The 23,022-nt window shown below is 41.5% G+C and overlaps 2 protein-coding genes across 4 annotated transcripts in view; one reads left to right on the forward strand and one right to left on the reverse strand.

Annotated features, from left to right (window-relative positions):
- The window catches only part of INO80 (INO80 complex ATPase subunit), a 140,116-nt gene that overhangs the window by 25,870 nt on the left and 91,224 nt on the right, over nucleotides 1-23,022 (reverse strand). For all 3 annotated transcript variants that reach the window (XM_059372556.1, XM_059372555.1, XM_059372554.1), the window contains exons 25-27: nucleotides 20,328-20,468; nucleotides 14,366-14,591; nucleotides 10,118-10,245 (exon numbers count right to left, since the gene is read on the reverse strand). In XM_059372556.1, coding sequence (XP_059228539.1) covers nucleotides 10,118-10,245; nucleotides 14,366-14,591; nucleotides 20,328-20,468 — 495 coding nt within the window. The remainder of the gene's footprint in view (nucleotides 1-10,117; nucleotides 10,246-14,365; nucleotides 14,592-20,327; nucleotides 20,469-23,022) is intronic.
- LOC131998707 (MICOS complex subunit MIC27-like) lies at nucleotides 493-2,032 on the forward strand. Its single transcript, XM_059371181.1, has 3 exons — nucleotides 493-539; nucleotides 589-968; nucleotides 1,188-2,032. Exons 1-3 carry the CDS (start codon nucleotides 496-498, stop codon nucleotides 1,598-1,600), a joined length of 837 nt encoding a protein of 278 aa, XP_059227164.1. The 5' UTR covers nucleotides 493-495; the 3' UTR covers nucleotides 1,601-2,032.

Consider the following 23,022-nt stretch of genomic DNA (forward strand, 5'->3'; position numbering starts at 1 on the left):
AAAAAAAAAAAAAAGCAATCCAGTATTCATTCAAAAATTCTGGCTATGGGGCGCCTGGGTGGCTCAGTGGGTTACGCCTCTGCTCTCAGCTCACGTCATGGTCTCAGGGTCCTGGGATCGAGCCCCGCATCAGGCTCTCTGCTCAGTGGGGAGTCTGCTTCCCTTTCTCTCTCTGCCTGCCTCTCCGCCTACTTGTGATCTCTGTCAAATAAATAAAAAAATCTTAAAAAAAAAAATTCTGGCTATACCAAAGCTATTCTAGATGTGTCTCTAAAATTCTGGGTGGTTTATGGGGCGCCTGGGTGCCTCAGTGAGTTAAGCCCTCTGCCTTTGGCTCCGGTCCCCTTCTATCTCTGCCTGCTGTTCTACCTACTTGTGATCTCTCTTTGTGTCAAATGAATGAATAAAATCTTAAAGTAAATAAATAAAAATTCTGGGTGGTTTAGAAAGGATACTAATTTAATCTGGAAAGAAACGCCTCATTTGGCCCACCATATGAGAACTCTGGCGGAGAAGGTCACAGATATGGCGGCTGTTAGGGAATATTGCACCACCCCTGAATCCTAGGAATAAAACACACTTGGTCATGATGGGAAAGCTGACACCCGTACCTGCAGGTCTGATATGTGCATCTGTAACTGTGCTTGCAGCTAAAGAAGAAGAATACAAAAAGCAGCTAGTAAAACCGGAGCAGCTTCCCATATATACTGCACCACCTCTGCAGTCTAAATATGTTGAAGAGCAGCCTGGTCATTTACAAAGGGGCTTTGCATCCATCCGCAGTACAACTGGTCATTATATTGGCTGGTGCAAGGGTGTTTATGTGTTTATGAAAAATGGGATAATGGATACAGTACAATTTGGAAAAGATGCATATATTTACCTGAAGAATCCACCTCAAGATTTTCTCCCCAAACTTGGAGTGATTACAGTTTCAGCACTGGCAGGCTTGGTTTCAGCAAGAAAAGGTTCTAGGTTTTTTTTTTTTTTTAAAGATTTTATTTATTTATTTGACAGAGAGAGATCACAAGTAGACAGAGAGGCAGGCAGAGAGAGAGAGAGAGGAGGAAGCAGGCTCCCTGCTGAGCAAAGAGCCCAATGTGGGACTCGATCCCAGGACCCTGAGATCATGACCTGAGCCGAAGGCAGCAGCTTAACCCACTGAGCCACCCAGGCGCCCCGAAAAGGTTCTAGGTTTAAGAAAATTGCTTATCCACTGGGGCTGGCCACTTTAGGAGCAACTGTTTGCTACCCAGTTCAGTCAGTAATAATTGCAAAGGTAACTGGGGAAAAGGCATATACTGTAAGCCAGCAAATTTATGGAGCAGTTAAATCATTGCGGACAAAAAGCAACAAAGAAGAATCACTTCCTAAACCTAAAGAAAAATCTAAGCTAGGAAATTCTGCTACACTAGAAATACCTGCAAAAACAACTGGCAGCCTGAAATACTCAGTTTCCTTGCCAGCAGAACTCAGCTCTGAAACAAAGACAAAATCAGAATCCACCTCAGGTGCTACAAAGTTTATGCCTGACCCCAAGCTCATGGATCATGGACAGTCCCATCCAGAAGATGTAGATATGTACAGCACTAGAAGCTAAAATACTCTGCGTAGAGAACTACAAGATGTATGAAGTTGAAAATAATGATGTAAAAATCATGTAAAGGGTAACTGGCACAGAGTATAACTTTTTTGGGGGGGGTGTAACTTTTAAACAAAGCTTTTCTCTCACATCTTCTAATGTAATGTACAGTTTGACCAATCACATAAGAGATTAAAACACAAACTGTGAATTTAATCCAAACAATATTAAGTGATTGATGAAGAGGCAGAAGTATTGGGATGCATTTAATGATTTTTAAGGTGTGTTTATAAAAAACTAGAGTAAATATATAAATACTTATGAAATATGTATGTGTATATATAAATATTTATACAGATACATGCACATATTTGCTTTAGCTTTTTCAAATTAATGTTAGCTAAATTAGAATGGTGTATAGAAGGATATGTCCCCTCCTTTTTTTTTTCATACCCCAGAGCTGGAATAAAATATCCATTATTTTATGACCAAGAAAAAAAAAAAAAAAGAAAGAAACGCCTCATTTCTTTCAAATGCTAATTTCAAGATATGTGCCCACTTCTATGCTTAGTTCAGCTTCCCTATTATCTAAAAAAATCTAAAGATAGAATAAAGTCAAATTCTATTTTGTTCAAATCAAAACACAAATTCTGACAATAAATTGTTAAGTCATCAAACTGTGAATATTTATTTATTTATATTTAAGTAATCTCTACACCCAACATGAGGCTTGAACTCATGATCCTGAAATAAGAGTCACATGTTCTTCTGACAGCCAGCCAGGTGCCCCTCAAAAATTTATTTTAAAAATCTATCTCATATATACATATATATATGTATGTACGTCTCTCCACTTAACAATCTCTACATCATAACTTTTTCTTTTTTTTTAAAGGATTTTATTTATTTATTTGACAGAGAGAGACACAGAGAGAGAGGGAACACAAGCAGAGAGAGTGGGAGAAGTAGGCTTCCCGCTGAGCAGAGCCTGATGCAGGGCTCTATCCCAGGATCCTGGGATCATGACCTGAGCCCAAGGCAGAAGGCTTAATGACTGAGCCACACAGGTGCCCCTATATCGTAACATTTTCTAAGATCCATTTTAAACATTCCCAGTCATGCCCCAACTCCTTGTAGTTCATTTCCATGTCTGAGAACCACTATTGGCTGATTACCACTTGCTGGATGACTTTACTATGGTCTGCAGGAACTTTGTCATGCTTAGCACTCCTCATTAAAGAAGGCTTATGGAAGAGAAAGATGAGCCATTATCCAGTCCTTCCTTACACAAGGTACTCTCTAGACATCTAGGATATCTCTCACCTAAGTCCCTTCTGGTATTTAGCAAAGACTTAGAAAATGATACATCAGTATGATTAAATTTCCTGGAGACTTGTAAAGCAATTCTTTTTACTCCACTTAAAACTGCAAAGAGAGAAGAGAAACCAAAGAGAGACCTTCTTCCTCTTCCAGCTGTCTCATAATTTAGTATCCTCCGTTAATTAAATAAATACAAACATCAGTACTCTCAAGTGGATTCTTGTGGGATCAATAACTACTAACCAAAGTAAATTCTAATACTGCTTGAACTAATAAAATAAAAATTATGGCTTTTAACATTTAGGAAGTCTCGAGAGCTATACAGTCCTACTAGATACTATTTTTAAAAATTACTGAAGAAGCCAAAGGGGTTATGGACAAGATGTACTCTTGGTATTTGAGTAGTGATTCTCAACAGGGATTAAAAATACATGTGCCTGCACCCACCCCAGGGACTCAGACTCTGTAGGTCTGGGATAGGGCCCAGACTGGTTTATTTTTAAAAACCTCCAAAGATGAGTGCAAGAGATACCCTATATCTGCAGCTGAGAACCACCACTACAAAGAGAAGGTAGGACGGGGTCCATCGGAATCTTGCTACTGCAGCATGGCCTTCAGATAAGCGGCACTGGCAACACCCGCAATTTGTTAAAAATGCAGAATTGAGGGGCACTTGGGTAGGTTAGTCGGTTAAGCATCTGACTCTTGACTTCAAGGGTTGTTGAGGTTGTGCTGGACTCCATGCTGGGCAGGAAACCTACTTTAATAAAAAAAAACAAAAAACAAAAAAACAAACCAAAAACAAATGCAGAACTGAGGGATACACCCCATAACTAATGAATCAGAATTTGTGTTTTAACATGTATTACTTGTAAGTACATTTAAGCTTGAGAAACATTGTTGGAGAACAACATCATTATACTATTTCAAAAGTACTGGAACTTTTTCTTTTTCCAAGGGAAATGTTATATGAAACCCCTGTAAGTGATCCTGGGTGGCTCAGTCAGTTAAGCATCTGCCTTTGGCTTAGGTCGTGATCTGAGATTCCTGGGATCAAGCCCTGCATTGGACTCCCTGTTCAGTGGAGTCTACTTCTCCCTCTTTCTCTGCCCCTGCTTGCATGCACTCTCTCTCTCAAATGAATAAATAAAATCTTAAAAAGAAAGAAAGAAAGAAAGAAACCCCTCTAATATAAAATAGATAAAAAGCATTACTATTCTGGGGGTGCCTGGGTGGCTCAGTGGGTTAAAGCCTCTGCCTTTGGCTCAGGTCATGATCCCAGGGTCCTGGGATCGAGCCCCGCATCAGGTTCTCTGCTCGGTGGGGAGCCTGCTTCCCCCTCTCTGTCTGCCTACTTGTAATTTCCGTCAAATAAATAAATAAATAAAATCTTACCAAAAAAAGGCATTACTATTCTGGTTGATGAAGAAGGGGGAGCCCAGGGCCCCCCCGCTTAATCTCTACCTAATTTTCTTGTCCTCTACCCCACACCACTAGTTTGAAAACCACTCTTAAAATACACTTTGAGAAGTGGATCCTATCTGTAAGTTACTTGTAAAGTAACTTGTAAAGTTACTTGTAAAGCAGTAGCTGCAGAGGTTATCAGTATAACTCAAAATACTTTCCACAAGTACCTCTCACTCCTATAAAGTACACTAAATAAAAGCAAACATTCACACAACTCAGTGGTGAATTAAAAGGTACTAGGTTCATCTTGCAGTAGTGGTGGTGATGGTGGCTAGCATTTACTGGGCATTTACTAAGTGACAAACACTATTCTGTACGTATTTTGCTTATCTAATCCTCACTATAGTCATCTTTAAGACAGGTGTTGTAATCTGCCCTCCCACGGTACAGATGTTAAGTAAGTTCTCTAAGGTCATGTAAGTAGTGGGTAATGGAGCTAGGACTAGAACTCAAGTTAATTGGTGCCTAGAGCCCCCAGCTTAACCCCTTTAATGCTTTCCACATGGAAGAGCAGCTCACCACCACTAGGGGAAAAAAGGTGGTTGTGGTGTGTTAGGCAGAAGATACATAAGGTTCTTTTTTTTGTTTTTTTAAAGATTTTATTTATTTGACAGACAAAGATCCTAAGTAGACAGAGAGGCAGGCAGAAAGAGAGGAGGAAGCAGGCTTCCTGCTGAGCACAGATCCCGATGCGGGACTCGATCCCAGGACCCCAAGATCATGACCTAAGCTGAAGGCAGAGGCTCAACCCACTGAGCCACCCAGGCGCCCCCCACATAAGGTTCTTAATACATATCCATAATTTCCATCCATTATCATCACAGAAAAAAGGGTAATTGGGCATTTGAAAAAATAAAGGCAAATGTTTGTATATCTCTAACAAGAGCCTTCTGTTCTGAGTCTTCTTTTCTATTTCAAAGTTGCCTCTGCTATTCACTTCAACCCAATTTCACTTTCCCCAAACAGTTTGGGGAAAAGACTCATTATGATCCACAAACCTCCTCCTGGTGTTAACTATTTCCTGGACATGCCACTTGCCATCTTTGGGGTATATCAATAGCAAAGAATAAGGCTCCCCTCAGTCTCTATTATAACCTCTCCGTTGCCCAAGCAAATTACACCAAATGAGTGAAATATGGCAGCCATCCTTCTCTTATCTAATACAAAGAGTCTTTTGGAGCAAGACCTAATCACAAGGCATATATAGGTCAATCATAATCTGCCTTCACCCTATATGTGTTATTCCCTTTTCTCCTATACCATATGCTTCAGTCACACTGAGCTAGTCTGTCCCAAATGTCTTGTACCTTCCCATCCCTGTGCCTTTTTACACCTGGCTTCCTTAGTCTGGAATGCCTTTCTCCCTGATGATTAAAATTCCATTTAAGTTCAGGTCAGAAGTCACTATCAATGGGAACCCTCCCTCAAGTGATCCAGTTAGAAATAAAGGTATTCATCTTGCTATCTTCAGCTCTGTTTATGGTTCATTTTGGGCTCTAGTATCAGAGTACACTTGACAGCTGTGTGTGTGTGTGTGATATAACCTCCATTAGATACATTTCTTCAAATTAAAGACAACATTTAACCTATATTCACATATGCCGAGCACAATGCTTGGCCTGAAAAGAAACGAACCTATATTCACCTATAACCTATATTCACATCTGCTGAGCTCATGCTTGGCCTGAATAGAAACGAATGAAACAGAATAAATGTGGTTGTAAGCTGACACATTTCCTTCCTTCATTCCTAAAGTCTAATCAAAATGCTAGTTAACAGTGAGCCCAATTTGCTTTTTTTGGGGCAGTTTTAGCAAACCTAGCTTCCCGGTAGGTTCAGAATCACAGCTCCTGAAGGTAACTAGGAGTTCTAAGAGAAAGCAGCTTATGAATGACAGAAGGTCTATTCTGGATGAATCCTATCCAAGTGAGGTACTTGCTGAACAGGTAAGTTATACAACCGAGTGTCTCAAATGCCATCATCGGCTATAAATTATCTGGATTTAATTCTGACCTGTACTATTCTCATACACTGTATAGTACAAAATTTGTCTGGGTTTCAGTACTTAACAATCACACCACATACAGTACCAGCTGGTTGACCCTTTCCAAGTACTTTAGTATTCAGAGAAAATACTGACACTTACTTCCTTCAACTAGAGTCTTAGCTGCTTGATCCAACAGGATTGAGCCTCAAATGAGACAACCCAGATGATATAAGTCATCTGTAGTGAGTTAAAAGCTTTCTGCAACTGTCAGAATATGGTGGTAGGGGGTGAAAAGTTCCAAACTCGGGTAAAAATGGTGATGGTAGGAAAAGCTTTGTCTGACATCCAGCTGGACACCATCATCTCAATTGCAGAGAGGTCCGGTCTGCTTCCAGAGCACCCCCACCAGCAAAGACCCTACAGATGACTCAGTAAATATAAGATAAATCTGTAATATAACATTTAGGGATCTAGCATATCCTCCCCTATCTATGGCTTTGACTTCTGCCTGTGGCACACTAAAAATTCCTGGCCCTGGAAGTTTAGCAGTCTGCTTTCTTATCCCCTATCTAGAAACAGTACTTGGATACCGTGGGAAAGAATAAGACATTTCTGAATACAGAATTCTATTTGGAATAAGATCTGATATATTCACAAGAAACTTAAAGTCAGATTTTTGCCCAAGAGAAAGAGGCTATCAATCACTTCATAAAAAAATACTGAGCAAATACTAAGTGCCCAGAACTAGTATTTCTCCCCAAATAGAAAACTGGTCATACAGAAGTTTGTGGATTTTTACCATATTTTGGTTTTTCTGAGTCCTAGAAATAAACAGAGAGCCAAGGTGAAGGAAGACAATCCCAGAACCCTGAGACTATGACCTGAGCCGAAGGCAGAGGCTTAACCCACTGAGCCACCCAGGCATCACCAAAAAAAAATTTTTTTTTAATCTAAAACTAACCAAACAAAACCCCCAACACATTGAGAATGAAGAGACAAGGCAAGAGTCAAGGTATTTTTTTTTTTTTTTTGACCTTTAAAGCAAGGTCAAACGTATTCAAGGGAAAGCGTCTATACAGAAGGGCCTTTCTATAACATGATTCTTAGGTTCACATGCCAGGTCATGTTTTAAAGCTGAAACACGACTCTAATGAATGTTTACACTGAAAGCTTCTATTATGACAATGAGTAAAAAACCCAGGGGCGCCTGGGTGGCTCAGTCGGTTTAGCGTCTCCCTTTGACTCAGGTCGTGATCCCAGTGTCCTGGGATGGAGCCCTGTATCAGGCTCCCCGCTCTGCAGGAAGCCTGCTTTCCTTGTCTCGCTCCCTCTGCTTGTGTTCCCTCTCTCGCTGTCTCTCTTTCTGTCAAATAAGTAAGTAAAATCTGAAAACAAAGCAAACCCCAGAATAACTCTTTGAAAAGGTAAAGAAATATAGACCTAATCCTGCACTGCCATAAGATCCACAATACCTTTACACTTCAATAAATGATTAGACATATATTAAACACTGTGGGCATTTTAACTCCATGCCCACAAAATAAATTTTGAGGTCCAGCCTCTTGACTCTGGGTCATTTGAGTAAACAGTATTAAAATAAACAGAACGCCTCCCCCCTGAAAAAAAGAAAGACAAATGAACTTTTTAGGAAATGTAATGTTGAAGGAAACTAGACAACAGTTTCACTTTAGGTTTTCAGTAAAACATGTAAACAGTAGCAATGTTTTCTGGCTTCAGCATTCTAGATGCATGTTATTCATACAGCTAAGGAATGTCAGCAGCTGTGAAATTCAGTTTTCCCTAATTTCGAATTCCCCATGGAGAGATGCAACTATATTTAGAAAAGGTTCTCAGGCTGCCATGTTTGTAAAACCTACCCACATTGTCCGCATTCCCACAAACCTCTCCAAAGAACCTGCTGGATTAGAAATAGGAAGTGCCCCTGGTGGGAAGGGTTTACAGCACTCATCCTGAACAAAGCTCATTATCATACTTCTGAATCACTTATTTTGGTACCATTTAGGAGTACCTAGAAGGGTGTAATACATAGAAAGAAGAAATAAAATGTAGGATTCATCAAATTTAAACCATCTACACTCCCCTTCAGCTCTCAGAGCCAGTTATTTTTTGGTAGCTTACCCCACTTACTTTTTAACTTTCCTTTAATATGAAGCAACTTTAGGACTCCAAAATACACTGACATAGTCTTGGGGAAAAAAAAGATCATTTCTCTTACAAAGTCTTTAGCATACTGCTTTTTCTATAATTCACAGCAGTGCAAGATCACTACTTGATCTGTACTTCCCTGACTCCTCAGGACAAGGCAAGTGCACTTTATGTAAGAGAAGCCCCACTGAAGGAAAGTTACTCATATTTTTGGGCTGTTGACATCATTTGGTTTGAACAGAACATTAAAGATGCAGGCAGTCCTTTTATTTTGGATTACTGCTATTAGGACCTTTAACACAAGGTAAGATCTGCAGCAAACACAGAGGCTTAATTACTTCTCTTACAGTGATTTACAGCCAGCAATAAGCATTTTTCCATCATTTAGAAATAGGTAACCTATTCCATAGGACAAAACAGATAGTTCAGCCTGTTGACAGCATTCGAGGGACTAAACACTGTATTAAATGTCAAACTTAGTGATTAAAGGTGACCTCAAATATGCTAAAAGAAGTTGCCAGATTATTAAAAAGAGCCTGCTAAGGCATTACCAAACTACTGACTGAGAAATTCAGTAAGCCATGCTTGGCTTCCAGAAACCTAAAACTTCTTCCCTATGCTAGCCCTTCATTCCTTCTGTGCTGATATGATCCCTACTCCCTTATTCCTAGATAGGGATAATTATGCTCCAATTTCCACATATTTACTACCAGCTACTCCCTGGAGTAGCAGGGTTAGAATATGAAGCCTTAGCTATAAAAAGCCCATGGAAAAACATGCAAATATTTATATACTACTTACATCCAGGTGCTTTAGCCCCCCGACCACCAGCTTTTCAATTTTCTAGCTCTAAACGCTAACTCTGGTCGCTTGTGGTTATTTGTCCTCAGTTTCACTCTCCTATTTCCATGTCCATGACTTCCTCTCCATCAAGTAATTAACCTCCACTCAGACAACAAGAAAGCAGAGGGAACGTCAACACAGCTAACTGAAGAAACAGAAGTTGCCCTGCACAGTCAAACAAGTTGTATCTTTCAACATAACCCAGTGGTTCTCAACTTTGCCGGCCTGTGAGAATCACCTCAGGAGCTTTTTTAAGTATCCTGATGCCTAGGCCTCATTCCAAAGGTATTAAATAACCATCTCTGAGGATGGGACAAGACATTAGTATTTTCTAAAGTTCCTCCAGCTGAACACAATATGGAGTCAAGCTGAGACCACTACATTAAGTCAGGCTGAACAGCTGCTCTCTGGTTTTCTATACAGAGAACTAATCTTAAGTCTTGTTTTCCATACAGAATTTCAGAGGACTTCTTAAGTAATTCCTAACTCTGCTCTCCTTTAAAATTAGGGAATTTCTTCCCTAATAAAGGAAGGAGTAGGGGACGTTCTATTTCACAGGTGTAGGGAAGGAGGTAAAAGTCCTTTGCATATTCTCAGATCTGCCAGGAGCTGCTTCTCCTCACTTTACACACTGTAAAATCACAAAGACAAGTTTTGGGTTCCCATTAAGCAGGACGGACATTAGTCATAGACATATGATTCCTGCAAGTTAAATGTCAAGGTGTCCTAGGCCCCAAGGTTCCTTCTCCTACCTCCAGCAGGTCTATCATCCTGGTCATCTGGGAGTAGATAAGGACCCTATGTCCTTGAGACTTGAGCCGAGTCAGGAGGACATCAAGGGCATACAGCTTTCCACTGTCAGTGATGAGGCTCTCCTTGCCTGGGGAGAAGAAAAGGGGGGGGAGGAGGGGGAAACTGTATTTAATTGAAGCAGCAAAATCACTCACTGCAAAGCTGTATGCAGCCAAAATTACTACAACCAGGGTGCTTGTCATCCCAAGAGCAGGAAAGTAACTCTAGAGAAGAATGCACAGCACTGTTAAGTCATGATCCAGTAGTGCTCTGAGAAGAAGAACCCTGAAAGGGGGAGGTGTAGGTTCCCTTCCAAAGCTCAGTTCCCAATCAGATATCTGCTGCTAAGAAAACTGAAAGTTTCCCTTCTCCATGTCCTTACTCAGGGGACAGCAGGTACACATGGACATCTAAGAGTGAGGTCCATGTCATATCTGCTCTAGGTGACCAGAGAAACTTGCTTTTCCTTCTTTATCCTATCTCTAGATATTTGTTTCTGCTAGTTCTGTGGCTAAATGGTTTACACCTCCTGAAAGCACGAGAATGTAGAGAAACAAAGGCTATTTTGCCTGTCTCTGGAGACACTTAAATATCGAGAAATCCAAATACACATATCCATTCCTGCCCCTCTGTGTAAATACAAACTCCTTCTCCTGGATGATTTCGAATAGGCTGGCTAGTAAATATCATTATCCTAAACTATAATTTAATAAAGACACTAAAGTTTGTTCAGCTTCTCAGAAGGACTGACTTTGGGTTTCTGTGAAATGGAAGCTGCTTTTACTCACTAACTCGTGCTTTCTCTTTCCTCAGCCCATTAAAAGAAAAAAAAAAAAGCATTTTAGCCAGAGATCTTTACAGAGCACTTAGCTCTCAAATTTTCATCTTATCCATTCAGTATCATTCAACTCCCATCACATTTCAGGAAGTAGAGCTTCCTGTTTGCAGACTGGTCCATAAACATGCCCTGAACAATCGCTGCTACTAAGAGAGGGAAGAAACGAGGCCGAAGGGGCCGGGAGATTTAAGTGTATATGTGGAAGTGGTCATGGGATGTAAAAAAGGAGACACAAAGGATAGAGAGACAACACAGACAACTAACCACTAAAAGTAAAAAAGGGAACTGTTAAAAAACGTACAGTCTATCCCTAATTTCTGGGTTCAAACCCGTTTTTTCCCCCCTCAGAATGCAGAGGCTGACTGTTGAGAGCAATCCAAGAGTTCTCAATGGGTATTTCTCTGTTCTCGCCACCATTTGCCAAGTCGTAATCATTGTATAAACCGAATGAGAACGGATGTGCTGACAGCACCATAACAAATCATCAGCCACTCTGTTTTTGCTACAAAGCCACAGGCCCTGGATGTTTACTCCTCTGCACTGCTGCCTGCCTTTTCCCACCTTCGGAACGCTGCCAGGCCACATCTCTCCCTCCACCACCCCCTCCCCGACACTGTGGCACACACACCTTTGTTCAGCCTCTTTGTTTGGTCCTGTTTAGATTACTGAAATGCTCTTCTTTTTGTTGATCTCCTTACCAACACAATCAAATGACTGCAGCTGGGACAGAACCAAATGCTAGGCCCTGTCCCTGGCACCAGACAAGGAGGCCTGTATGAATTCCAAGTCTGATCAGGCGGCAATGCTTTCCTAACAACTTCAACATTTTCTTGTCACAATTACCTTTCTCTTTTAATTGGGTTCCCTGGGATCCCTCAATTTTGATAGCTCCTAAGCATTCCCCACAGGGCTACCAATCAGCTTTAGACAGTAAGTTTCTTTCTTTTTTCATTAAAAGCGCAGGACAGTGGAAAAAAAAGAAAGCCCATATACAGTTTTCATCACTGAGAAGAGAACGCAAGCTAGGTTCATCGGATCTCTGCAGACTACTTATCTTCCCTCTCCATTCACATCTACTCCCTCCACACAAATATTTTAGCGTATGTAAATCAGTCTAGTGTCTGCATTTTGAGAAGCTTCATCTCAAAGTTGTGATTCAATAGTTTTCACACATCCTTGCTTCCCACATCTCCTTTCCTTTGCTAACTAGAATGAATGATGCTAAGAGGAGGCGGCTCAGAGACAAAGACGCACACAGAACTCCGAAGCACCTGAGAGAAGCAAAAACGGCACTTGTTAGCTATTACCGTGTATGTGGGAAGTGAAAGTGGATGGACTGGATTTCTCTGGACTGCCCTGAAAGAAAAGGACTAAGCAGAAAGAGACTGCAGCCATAGCCTTTGAATACTGAAGCAACGAACAGTGTTTCTGCTTCTCCGTTAAGCATGTTAACTCATCACCCAGTACTTGTCCTTACAAAGACAGGCAGAAAAAAAAAAAAAAAAAAACAGGTTTCTTTCCTTCTACACACTGGGATCTTTCAGGCCTAGCATCCATTACTCAATTTCTCAGGAGCTACCGAAGTTGCACTGGACAACAGCACCACCTGTTGCTAAGTAGGGCACAGAGCCAAGAAGAGCACAATCCCCTAGAAATTAGGCTGACTGTGCCAAGTCCAACCTCACTTTAAAACAGGATCTCAAAGTGTTGTATAGACCTATCCTCTTTCTTGCAACATCTTCCACAATCCTATAGTACAGGCTTAAAGTATCTTAGACACAACTTCTTAACTGGCCACAGTGTAAGAGCCTATTTAGGGACAAAATGAGTATATTCCATGGCAGTAAAACTAGGCTAATAGATGAAATACCTCCTTTTTCCAAGGAGAGAAGACTTCTGAAAGGAATAAATATCCTTCTCCTGGGGAAACAGGGAGATGCATTCAAGGTGTGAAATCCAGGAGATTTTGGTCTTTCGGGGACTATAATGGAACCAATCCTTCCCAAGGAAGCAGAAAATATAAAAGTATAGAGCAAAAAGAGATAAAACACGGGTTCCAGTGACCCCTCATCCCCCCACCCCTCGCTGCCCTGCCCCAGCTAGTCTACAGAGCACAATGGGGTCAGTGAGGAGCTGGTTGGTTCTCACAGTAAACAGCCAGTGAGGCTGGTGCTTTTTATCGATGTGAAAAGAACTCAGACACTTCCTGCTATTTAAACAAGGTCCATTTTTCTTTCAAAGAACAGGAAAAGCCACAAGAGATTCCCACAGCGCCAGCAATAAGCCCTCTACTCTTGTACTGGGAACTTAGGAGCCAGAGTAAAGAAGGGAGAAAGAAGAAATAAGATGTTGTCTTGCTTCTTTCAACACCTGTGCTCATCTTATGGCTGGGATTCAATGGTTTCCAGACCTGCTGGATTTCAGTCCTCTATTCCCACTACTAACCAGGCCTGCTTTACAAGTGGGCTTTCCCCCTTGTTTTCCAACAGTACACCTTCACTCACTGCTTTCAGGTGTTCTAAGTCTGCTACGAGGCCACATATTATATTGCTCTCATAAACTCAGGATGGATTCTTCTATTCAAAGCACCTTCCAATCCCAGCTATGATGAGGCTGACCCAAAGTCCCTTGACACTTGGCAGATTCTCTCTTTTGAATACTCAGCGCTAATTTACTTTCATTATATCCAGTAAAAAGAATACAATCAAAGTATCAGAGAATCTGGACGACCAAAACTAACGTGGTAGGCCTCAACTAGCACTCTAGTCTGCTAGCAGGTGTTTGCAACATAAGCCTAGGAATCTTGTGTTCAGTTTCCTTAAAAGTAGTCTCACTAAAGCAAAGATGAAAACCTAGTTTCCTTTCAACCCTCGACCTTGACTCTAGGAGGTCTGGGAATCTGCTAGCGTTTTGGCACAAAACACACTGTTTTTCTTCTGGTTATCATTCAGATCTCTAGTGCTCCGTGCAGGACACTGTTTATGCTACTTCAACTAGGCTTTCTGAAGTGACGACATTCTCATTCACCCTACTGGCAATGGCACAAGACAACTGTACTCATTCGACCTGGAGCCTTTCCTACCAACTTTACTCTCCCCAGCTCTTTTTTTTTTTTTTTTTTTTTAAAGAGTGGCATTCCTTTCTCAGCTGTAGGCTTGTCAAAGGAGAGTACGTAAGCACAAATCTAAAGAACATTTCTCTGTTAAGTCATAAATTACTCAAGTATTTTTACCTATGAAGTTAGTAAGGGCAAAACAGGAAACAAACCCCCAGCACTTCCAAGTATCTAAAGCCACCACATGGAGTATCTCCTCGGTTCCTCTTCCCTTGCCAGAGCTGGGAACCCATTCCACAAGAACAAAGAACTTACCTGGAATCCTGATGAAAGACCAGCCATTTTGAGGCCTGATGCTCCATAGTCCTCCAGCTGGCTCTGGGAAGAACTGGGATCGTCGATTTAGCCAGTCTGCTGCCAGTTCAGGGGCCCCATTTAACAAACACTGCTTGGCTGCCAGACTCCCTCCTTCCTTCAGCACTCGCCGCTCATATTCTGCACTGCGGTCATTGCAGTAAGAATCCAATGGCACTGCGGTAACCTGCAGTGAGATAGTCATGTGAGACAGCTCTTGCACATTTCCTACACCCCAACTTTGTAGATAAATGTGGATAATTCTCAGGCTAGTTTGTCCTAACAAATAAGCTGCCCCTAATAACTGACTTAGTGAGCTGGTCCAGGTAAAAGGCCAACTACTTACAACATGAATCTGCAGCAAGCTAAAGATCCAGAGAGTGCTGGAGTTTTCAGAAAAACTAGGACACTAGGTCAGGAATGATTCTATCATGGTTCTATAGATCCCTGATCCAACTCTGCCACTTCAAGTTCTAGTAGCCATACACAGAATGGGAAGATCAGGAAGGGAGCTGGAGCTACACAGTCATTACTAAAGAACAAAAAGGGTTATTGGCCTGGTGCATTTAAAGTGATCTTTAATGGTTTTGTGGCAAAGCTCCCAAGTTTATCAAGACTTTTTTCTCCTCTTCCCTGACCAGGTTGCTTGACTGAAAAGCCTAACGAAAGATAAGAGAACCTTTCCTTTAGGCCATAAGATGGGATATGGTGGAAGCAGGTGGAGAAAGATACTGCCAGAGTGGTGGATTCATTTCTTCGCTAGGACAGAGCCTATGCACAAACTCTCATCTCTTCACAAGGTGCAACAACACTGAAATGCTGCCTGCCCCCCACCCCCGCCCCCATGGAATAGAAGGCTCTCACCAATTAAGAAACAGGCATTTTAATCCTTTAAGTGATTTGGGTCTATTCCTACTCTAATAAGCATCTGTGTATTCAGATAGCTGTGAAATCACCTGATTAGAGGCCTGAGTTACCTTCTGTTGAAATTTGGAAGTTGTGATTATCTGCATGCTCAGGCTGATAAAATGCGAAAGTCCCATTATATGCACTAAACTGCTCAGAAAAACCGTGGAGCAAGACCAAGAATGCGGAGAAACTGGGTATAAGGAACAAGTGCAGAGGAATTAGAGAGATCAGAACACAGAACACGGGCCATACCTAGTTAGCTAGTTTTATTGTTGCTATGATTTCCCAGAAGAGAGACATTTAGGAAAATGTATCTTACTATTAGCTTTTCTATCTTCATGCCCATCAATCATTAGGACAATAGAACGGTTGTCAAGTTTTGGTATGTAGAAGAACCTTCTTGGGAGCTTATCTAAAGTGCAGATTTTGATCCAGAAGGTCTAAAGGAAAAGCCAATAGCTCTAGGCTTTTAATGAATACCACGGCCCCTCAGGCCAAGTCTTAATGCTGCCCTGGGGTACACTAACAGTCAGCTAGCTGACTACAGGGCTGCAGGTGCCTCTGCTGGAGACTAGAGGATACCAAAACCAGAAAGAGCATGATTTACTAATACAACAGCGTCCTCTACTCCAGCTCATAGATGAAGCTGAACTGAGTTTGCTAGAAAACAGTGCCATCTACAGTCCAGACACAAAACTACAGGGAGGGGTCACAGCAAGCGGGTGTCCCTGGCAGCTCCAAAGCTCCAAAGCTCCAAAATCCCGACAGCACACCCGTTTCACACACAATACGAGAAGCAGTTGTTGGTAATCTCCTATCATCTTTACACATTCCAAAAGAAGTTTGTTCTCTTGCTTCCAGTTTATTCCTTTTTCCCACAGAAAGTTGAACATAGACAAATGAAGACAGAAATTAAAAACTGGTGGATAAAACCTGGATTTTCCTGCTGTACCGTGTCCTGGCAGTAACTGAGCAGCTATCTACCATCTACGGTATGAGTCCCAGAACTGCATGGTCAATAGTGGATAGTGGCTGTACTTTCCTAACACTCATATAAACAGCAAGACTACAGAAGTACGACCGGTTCTATACAGTATATATACTTTTGGAGGAGTAAATAATATTTACGCTTTTCTAACAAGATACTCACACTGATCAATTTTACACTCAGAGATAACTGCTTTGTTTTCGTTGTTTATTTTGTAGAAAAGCAGAATTTGTAATGGAATTATATAGATTTTGGGGGGCACCTGTGTGGCTTAGTGGGTTAAGCATCCGACTCCTGATTTCAGCTAGGTCATGATCTCAGGGTTGTGAGATGGAGTCCCACATGAGGCTCTGTGCTGGGGGTGGGGCCTGCTTAAGATTCTCTTTCCCTCTCCTTCTGCCCCTTCCCCATTTGTTTTCACGCATGTGCTCTCTCTAAAATAATAATAATAGTATAATAAGGGCAATAATCCGTACATACAGACTTTGGGCCCAGATTCTCCAGATGAAAAATCAAAAGCTAAAAACTCAGCACAAAGGAAGAGGGGAACAATGACACAGGCAAAATGTTTTTCCTGCCTAAGACTCACTCCTAGGCACTCTTACACAGTTTAAAAACAAAACTTTCTCCAGTTATAAACTTTCACCTATTTTCCAAATTCATTTTGTTGACATCCTTCCAAGTCCAGGATTGAAAACTAGGAGGTATGTGAGGCCCAGTTCTTAGTGAAATATTTTTTAATGTTTTGATAAGCTTCTTTGGCAAGGGCCCTGGATCAAGATATATGCAAAAATCACAGAATGTCATGTCATAAGTACGCAAGCAGTGAACTCATGAGGTCTAAGAGGAGACAAACAAGTCCACTTCTAATTAAACTGTGCTTCCCAAGTCAACTCTCTCATAAATGGCCTCCACCCATTCTTCTAACCCCATGTGGCCTTCCTGATTGCTCAGAAGCAGGGAGAGATGAAGCATGCCACACCATTCTTCCCTCTCCACAAATGGAAATGCATACTCCCTTTAGTCTCACATGAGCTAACCTCTGCTTCTTGCTTCACTAACTTCCTAAACTATAGTATCTTCAAGGGCTGTCTCCTCAAGCATTTAGCGCGTCCTTCCTGAGGACATGTATGCTCCTGCTCTAGCTCTAGCAAGCGTGACCACTACAAGCGCTTCAGTTTTTTGGTAAAATGAACTCCAGGGTCTTAGTTTACCCAGCAGAATTATTTCTTCAGCTAACAAGAAAACAGCTCCTATAATTCCTTCCATAGTGGCAGGCACAGTTCTTCTAGAACTGACCCTGAAAGTTTCCACAGCACAAGACAGGGACATTAATTTGTTTCAGCTCAAGGCTAAGGTTCTGACTTCAAAGAAAGTCAGTTTTTCCCTACCACAGATGGGTTAGAAATCAATATAAGACAATCAAGGATACCAGGATTATTCACACCCCAGGCCTGATCTGAAAGGTAAAAGCTTGTGGATGAGTGTATAAAATATTCAGACTTTTTAAAAACTCCTCTTCCTGTCCATATAACCATGGTGTAATTACTCCTATTTCAGGTCTGGCACCTGCTATGAGAAAAAACTCTATAATAATTATGGAGAGAGGGGCTGAGTAGGAACGGAAGGTGCTAGGGCAGACTGCTTCAGCCAAATAATAAAGTTTTCTCCTGTTCCCTTCCTGTCACCCCACCTTTATGCTATTTTAGCCTTCTTCAAACTAGTCACTATTTACTATTCTTTAGGGAAACAGCAGCACCAGGCTGACAGTTTTGACTCTGGGCTCCTCAGAAAAGAAGGCTTCAGTTGTACAGTTGGGGTATCCCATGTGTGAGAGTCTGTTGGGAGAGGGGGGTTCTTCTTCAGAGTGGTTGGCCAGAGAGCTCTGAGTAGAATAAATAAAAAGAATCTTCATGCATGTCAATGCAATGACAGCCCAAGGCAGCTCACTTTTTATTTTATTTATTTATTTATTTATTTATTTAAAAGATTTTATTTATTTATTTGATAGAGAGAGATTACAAGTAGGTAGAAAGGCAGGCAGAGAGAGAGAGGGAAGCAGGCTCCCTGCTGAGCAGAGAGCCCGATATGGGACTCGATCCCAGGACCCTGAGATCATGACCTGAGCTGAAGGCAGCGGCTTAACCCACTGAGCCACCCAGGCGCCCCGGCAGCTCACTTTTTAATTGGCTCTATAAATCACTAGGGATATGAGAAGTAAAAATATCTAGACATCCCTCTCTGAAATCTAGACTTCCTCTTGTCAGGCCTCGCAGTATACACATCAGATTGGAAGGGTGAGAAGGAAATGAACCACACAACTATGTGATCTAAAGACCACTTTCTATAGAAGCACCTGACTTTAGATGTGTTCTAGAAAGGGTACATTTACCTGCATTGACTAAAGCTTTCAAGACCAAAAATGCTTTGGCAGAACACGATATATAGAAAATCTAAATACTTTCTATTTAGATAGCTAATATATATCACAGTTGACAGTGGCCCGCAAATCAAGTTCATGTAGTACAGGGTCAGCAGAAAGAAGGGAAGGCAGGCAGGAGTCAATGGGACTCAGTCCCATCATCATCTCATTTCCATTCATCAACTTTCTTGGGACCCCTGCCAGATTCTGACCTTTGATATCTTAATAAAGAATGCAAGCTGATGTCAATAATGACAGAAAAATATCACTAAGGAAGATTCAGAAGGATCCACCTTCTTTAAACAGAACTGTGAACACAGCAGACCTTCTAGAATGAGTGAAGAAAAGAAGGTAAAACACAGAAGGGTAAGTAATGTCGGCTTCTTTAAGAGTTTTCCTGGCTAGGGGCGCCTGGGTGGCTCAGTGGATTAAGCCGCTGCCTTCGGCTCAGGTCATGATCTCAGGGTCCTGGGATTGAGTCCCGCATCGGGCTCTCTGCTCAGCAGGGAGCCTGCTTCCCTCTCTCTCTCTCTCTGGCTGCCTCTCTGTCTACTTGTGATTTCTCTCTGTCAAATAAATAAATCTTTAAAAAAAAAAAAAGAGTTTTCCTGGCTAACTGAAAGATGCTCCTTAGAGCAAAAAGGAAATGAGCCAGGAAGACTGAAACTTGTTCTCTGCTCTAACCAGAGAGTCTAATGCATCTCTACTCTGCACCCTCCCTTCACACAGTTGTTCAGAGTTGTAAGAGAGCTTCTGTCTAGCTCTGATCAACGACAGGAAAGAATGGAAGAGGTAAGCAGAGTAAAAAACAGCACTGGGCAAAGGGGAGCCTTTGTAGCGATGCTGCTGGCAATCCACAGAGTATGCTGTTTTGATAAAAAGGAGGGTTAGGAAGGATCTAACAGGTGCTCAAAGTTGAAACCATAAGAGAAACTGCTCCCAACCTGCAAATAAAACTGAGACTGCTGAATGGTGAATAGAGCACAACAGTCACTTTTCAGAGGGAACATACCTGTGAATCACAGGCCAGGCAGAGCTGCTGAGAAGAGTGAGAGAACACCAGGCTAAGAAGTTTCCTGATGCTGGAGTGTTATGTTTCCTTTTATTGTTTGAAGACTGCACTGAGGCGATAAGGCCAGATCAAATCTCCCTCCCAATCTGACCCCCTCCTCTAAAAAACCCTCAAAAACCCTGTCAAAAAAAAAAAAAAAAAAAAACCTCAATGCGGGTAACAAATGGCTCCCTCTCCTTTTCAAATATTCCCTTGTCCCTGACCCTTCTGTTCAGTGATAATCTACCTGACAGATGGCTTGCTCCCATGGTAGTTTAGAGTCCCTGACTAAACGAGAGGAACGACACAGGAGACACACGGTCAGGGAAAGAAGCCATTCCGATCTACCATACAATTCTCAAACCAATGTAATTTAAAGGGAGGAGCACTGTCTTGGGAAAGCCAGGACCATGTGTGTCTTCTAAATACTGATGATTTACGTTCCTCAAGGTCCAAAGAGCTTAAAGTAATTGTTTAAGAAATAGATCTCTTAGAAGTTGGTTTAATTCTTCAATTATCATCTATTTTGTCTCTTCCCTCCTGTGGCACTTACTCGTGGACTGGCCACACACAAAAAAGATGGCAGTTCAGTGAGCAGGCAGCAACGTAGCGAGGAGGTAGCTGATCTCCGCTGATGGATGACCTGGTCTGAGTAGCCACTCACTGCTTTGCAGTGGCTGCTGAAAACCAGAGACTACAAGACAAGAATGCAAATTAGTGCCATTGGCAAGTATGTTTAATGAAAGCAAAATGGAAAAAATGTCACATATTAAATAACTGACTTAAACATTCTTTTTCATGAATATTAATTCTAATAAACAATAAACCAGTATTTAGAACCAAATGTATAATATAGTCAAGGTTCATGCTAACTTTAAAAACATGGGTTTTATTGATATACCGTAAGCAAGTAGCATTTCCAATTCTACATTTTTCTGGAAGAGATACTGTTAATTATAAATAGTTAGAGTATAACTTTAATTAGATAAAACAGTGTCTTGGGGGGGCGTTTGGTTCATTTGTTATACCATGGATGCAAACTCACATCTTGTATTAAAAACATGATGGCCAATAATATCTCCTAAATTTTTCTTCGATGCATTTTTTTAAAACAAGATTTTATTTATTTGTTAGAGAAAGAGCACAGCAGGGGGAGCAGCAGGCAGAGGGAGAGGGAGAAAGAGGCTCACAGAGCAGGGAGCCCGATGTGGCTCAATCCCAGGCCTCCAGGATCATGACCTAAGCTGAAGGCAGATGCTCAATGACTGAGCCACCTAGGCATCCCCAAGGCGCATTGCTTTTTAACAATTTTAAGTAACTGCTACACCCAATGTGGAGTTCAAACTTAAAATCCTGTGATCAAGAGTCACATACTCTACTTACTGACTGAGCCAGCCAGGCATAAGGCACCTCTGTTTCGTAGCACACGTGTATATTAACAGTGCAGTGTATAGTTGACCCTTGAAGAAAATGGGTTTAAAATGTGTGGATCCAGGGCGCCTGGGTGGCTCAGTGGGTTAAGCCTCTGCCTTCGGCTCAGGTCATGATCCCAGGGTCCTGGGATCAAGCACTGAATCGGGCTCTCTGCTCAGCAGGGAGCCTTCTTACCCCTCTCTCTCTCTGTCTGCCTCTCTGCCTACTTGTGATCTCTGTCTGTTGAATAAATAATAAATAAAATCTTAAAAAAAAAAGGTGTGGATCCACTTATACACTTTTTTTCAAAAAGAACTCAACAATCCGGTAAATGTATTTTCCTTATGATTTTAATAACATCTTTTCTCTAGCTTACTTTTAAGAATACAGTATGTAACACATGTAACATATAAAATATGTGTTAATTGGCTGTTTATGTCATTGGTAAGGCTTCCTGTTAACAGTAGACTGTTAGTGGCTAAGTTTTTGGGGAGTCAAAAGTTATACGTGGATTTTTGACTGCAGAGAGGGTCAGCATACCAAACCCCTATGTTGTTCAAGAGTCAACTGTAGTTCTAGAAAGGTTAGCTGTTTCATTTATTCAGTGACATCAATACAAATGGTCAGGAAAAGGTAACAATACTGCTTTAGCTCCTTTATCTGACCACTTTTTTTTTTTTTTTAAAGATTTCATTTATTTATCAGAGAGACAGGGAGAGAGTGAGCACAGGCAGACAGAATGGCAGGCAGAGGCAGAGGGAGAAGCAGGCTCCCTGCCGAGCAAGGAGCCTGATGTGGGACTCGATCCCAGGACGCTGGGATCATGACCTGAGCCGAAGGCAGCCGCTTAACCAACTGAGCCACTCAGGCGTCCCATCTGACCACTTTTTTAAAAACCAGAAATTCTCCCTTTATATTACCTTATCAATACATTTTAATGGGCTAAAAGCTCACAGTAAAGCTCCAGTTTATAAGCTTTCATGCGGAAGATTTTTTAAAAGTGTGGGATGCTGGGGCACCTGGGTGGCTCAGTTGTTAAGTGCCTGCCTTTGGCTTAGGTCATGATCCCAGGACCCTGGGATCGAACCCCTCAATAGGTTTCCTGCTCGGAGGGGAGCCTGCTCCTCCCTCTCTTCCCCACTAGTGCCCTCTCTGTCTGTCTCTCTCAAAATAAATAAAATCTTTTTTTTTTTAAAAAAAAGGATGGATGTTCACATAAAAGAATCTGTCAGTGGGGTTACAGTGTTCTTTATTGCAGATGCAATTCTTTCTTCAGTGCAATGTTAAAAATTTTAACTTTGGATTTGCATTCTTGATTATTTCACTTTTTTTCTTTATTGTTTTCTCAGAAAAGGCAGGTTGGAACCTAAATAACCATACACAAGGTAGGCAAATTTTATACAGTATAAGGTCAAGAAAACAAACTGCAAGATGTACAGTAACCAGGGCTGTACAGAGGAATCATAGAATCAAATCTCTTCAAGGCTTCATTGTTCAGTAGATATCTTTTCCCAAAGTCAATGGGCTCTTCAGGATCACACTTTGAGAGAAGCCATCTTGAGTTGTCTAGCAGGATATGGGTATCATAATCTGTTTTCCAAAACCAATCAGCATTTTCTGAATAATGGTCATTAACAAACTGAAAGGCCTGAACTGTTTCTAGGAGAGATGGCCATCTCCAGTGGTTTCTTTTTTTTTTTTTTTTAAAGCGTTTTCCTTTTAGATTTTATTTACTTATTTGACAGACAGAGATCACAAGTAGGCAGAGAGGCAGGCAGAGAGAGGAGGAAGCAGACTCCCTGCTGAGCAGAGAGCCCGATGTGGGGCTCGATCCC

The sequence above is a fragment of the Mustela nigripes genome, chromosome 13 (assembly GCF_022355385.1).
Source record: "Mustela nigripes isolate SB6536 chromosome 13, MUSNIG.SB6536, whole genome shotgun sequence".
NCBI classification, from domain to species: domain Eukaryota; kingdom Metazoa; phylum Chordata; class Mammalia; order Carnivora; family Mustelidae; genus Mustela; species Mustela nigripes.

What these genes read in the sequence shown, in the direction of transcription:
- LOC131998707 (XM_059371181.1), top strand. Translation starts at nt 496, where the DNA reads ATGAGAACTCTGGCGGAGAAGGTCACAGATATGGCGGCTGTTAG. An exon ending in ACAGATATGGCGGCTGTTAG is followed by an intron (nt 540 to 588) that starts GGAATATTGCAC and finishes ACACTTGGTCAT; the next exon opens with GATGGGAAAGCTGACACCCG. An exon ending in CTTGGTTTCAGCAAGAAAAG is followed by an intron (nt 969 to 1,187) that starts GTTCTAGGTTTT and finishes CGCCCCGAAAAG; the next exon opens with GTTCTAGGTTTAAGAAAATT.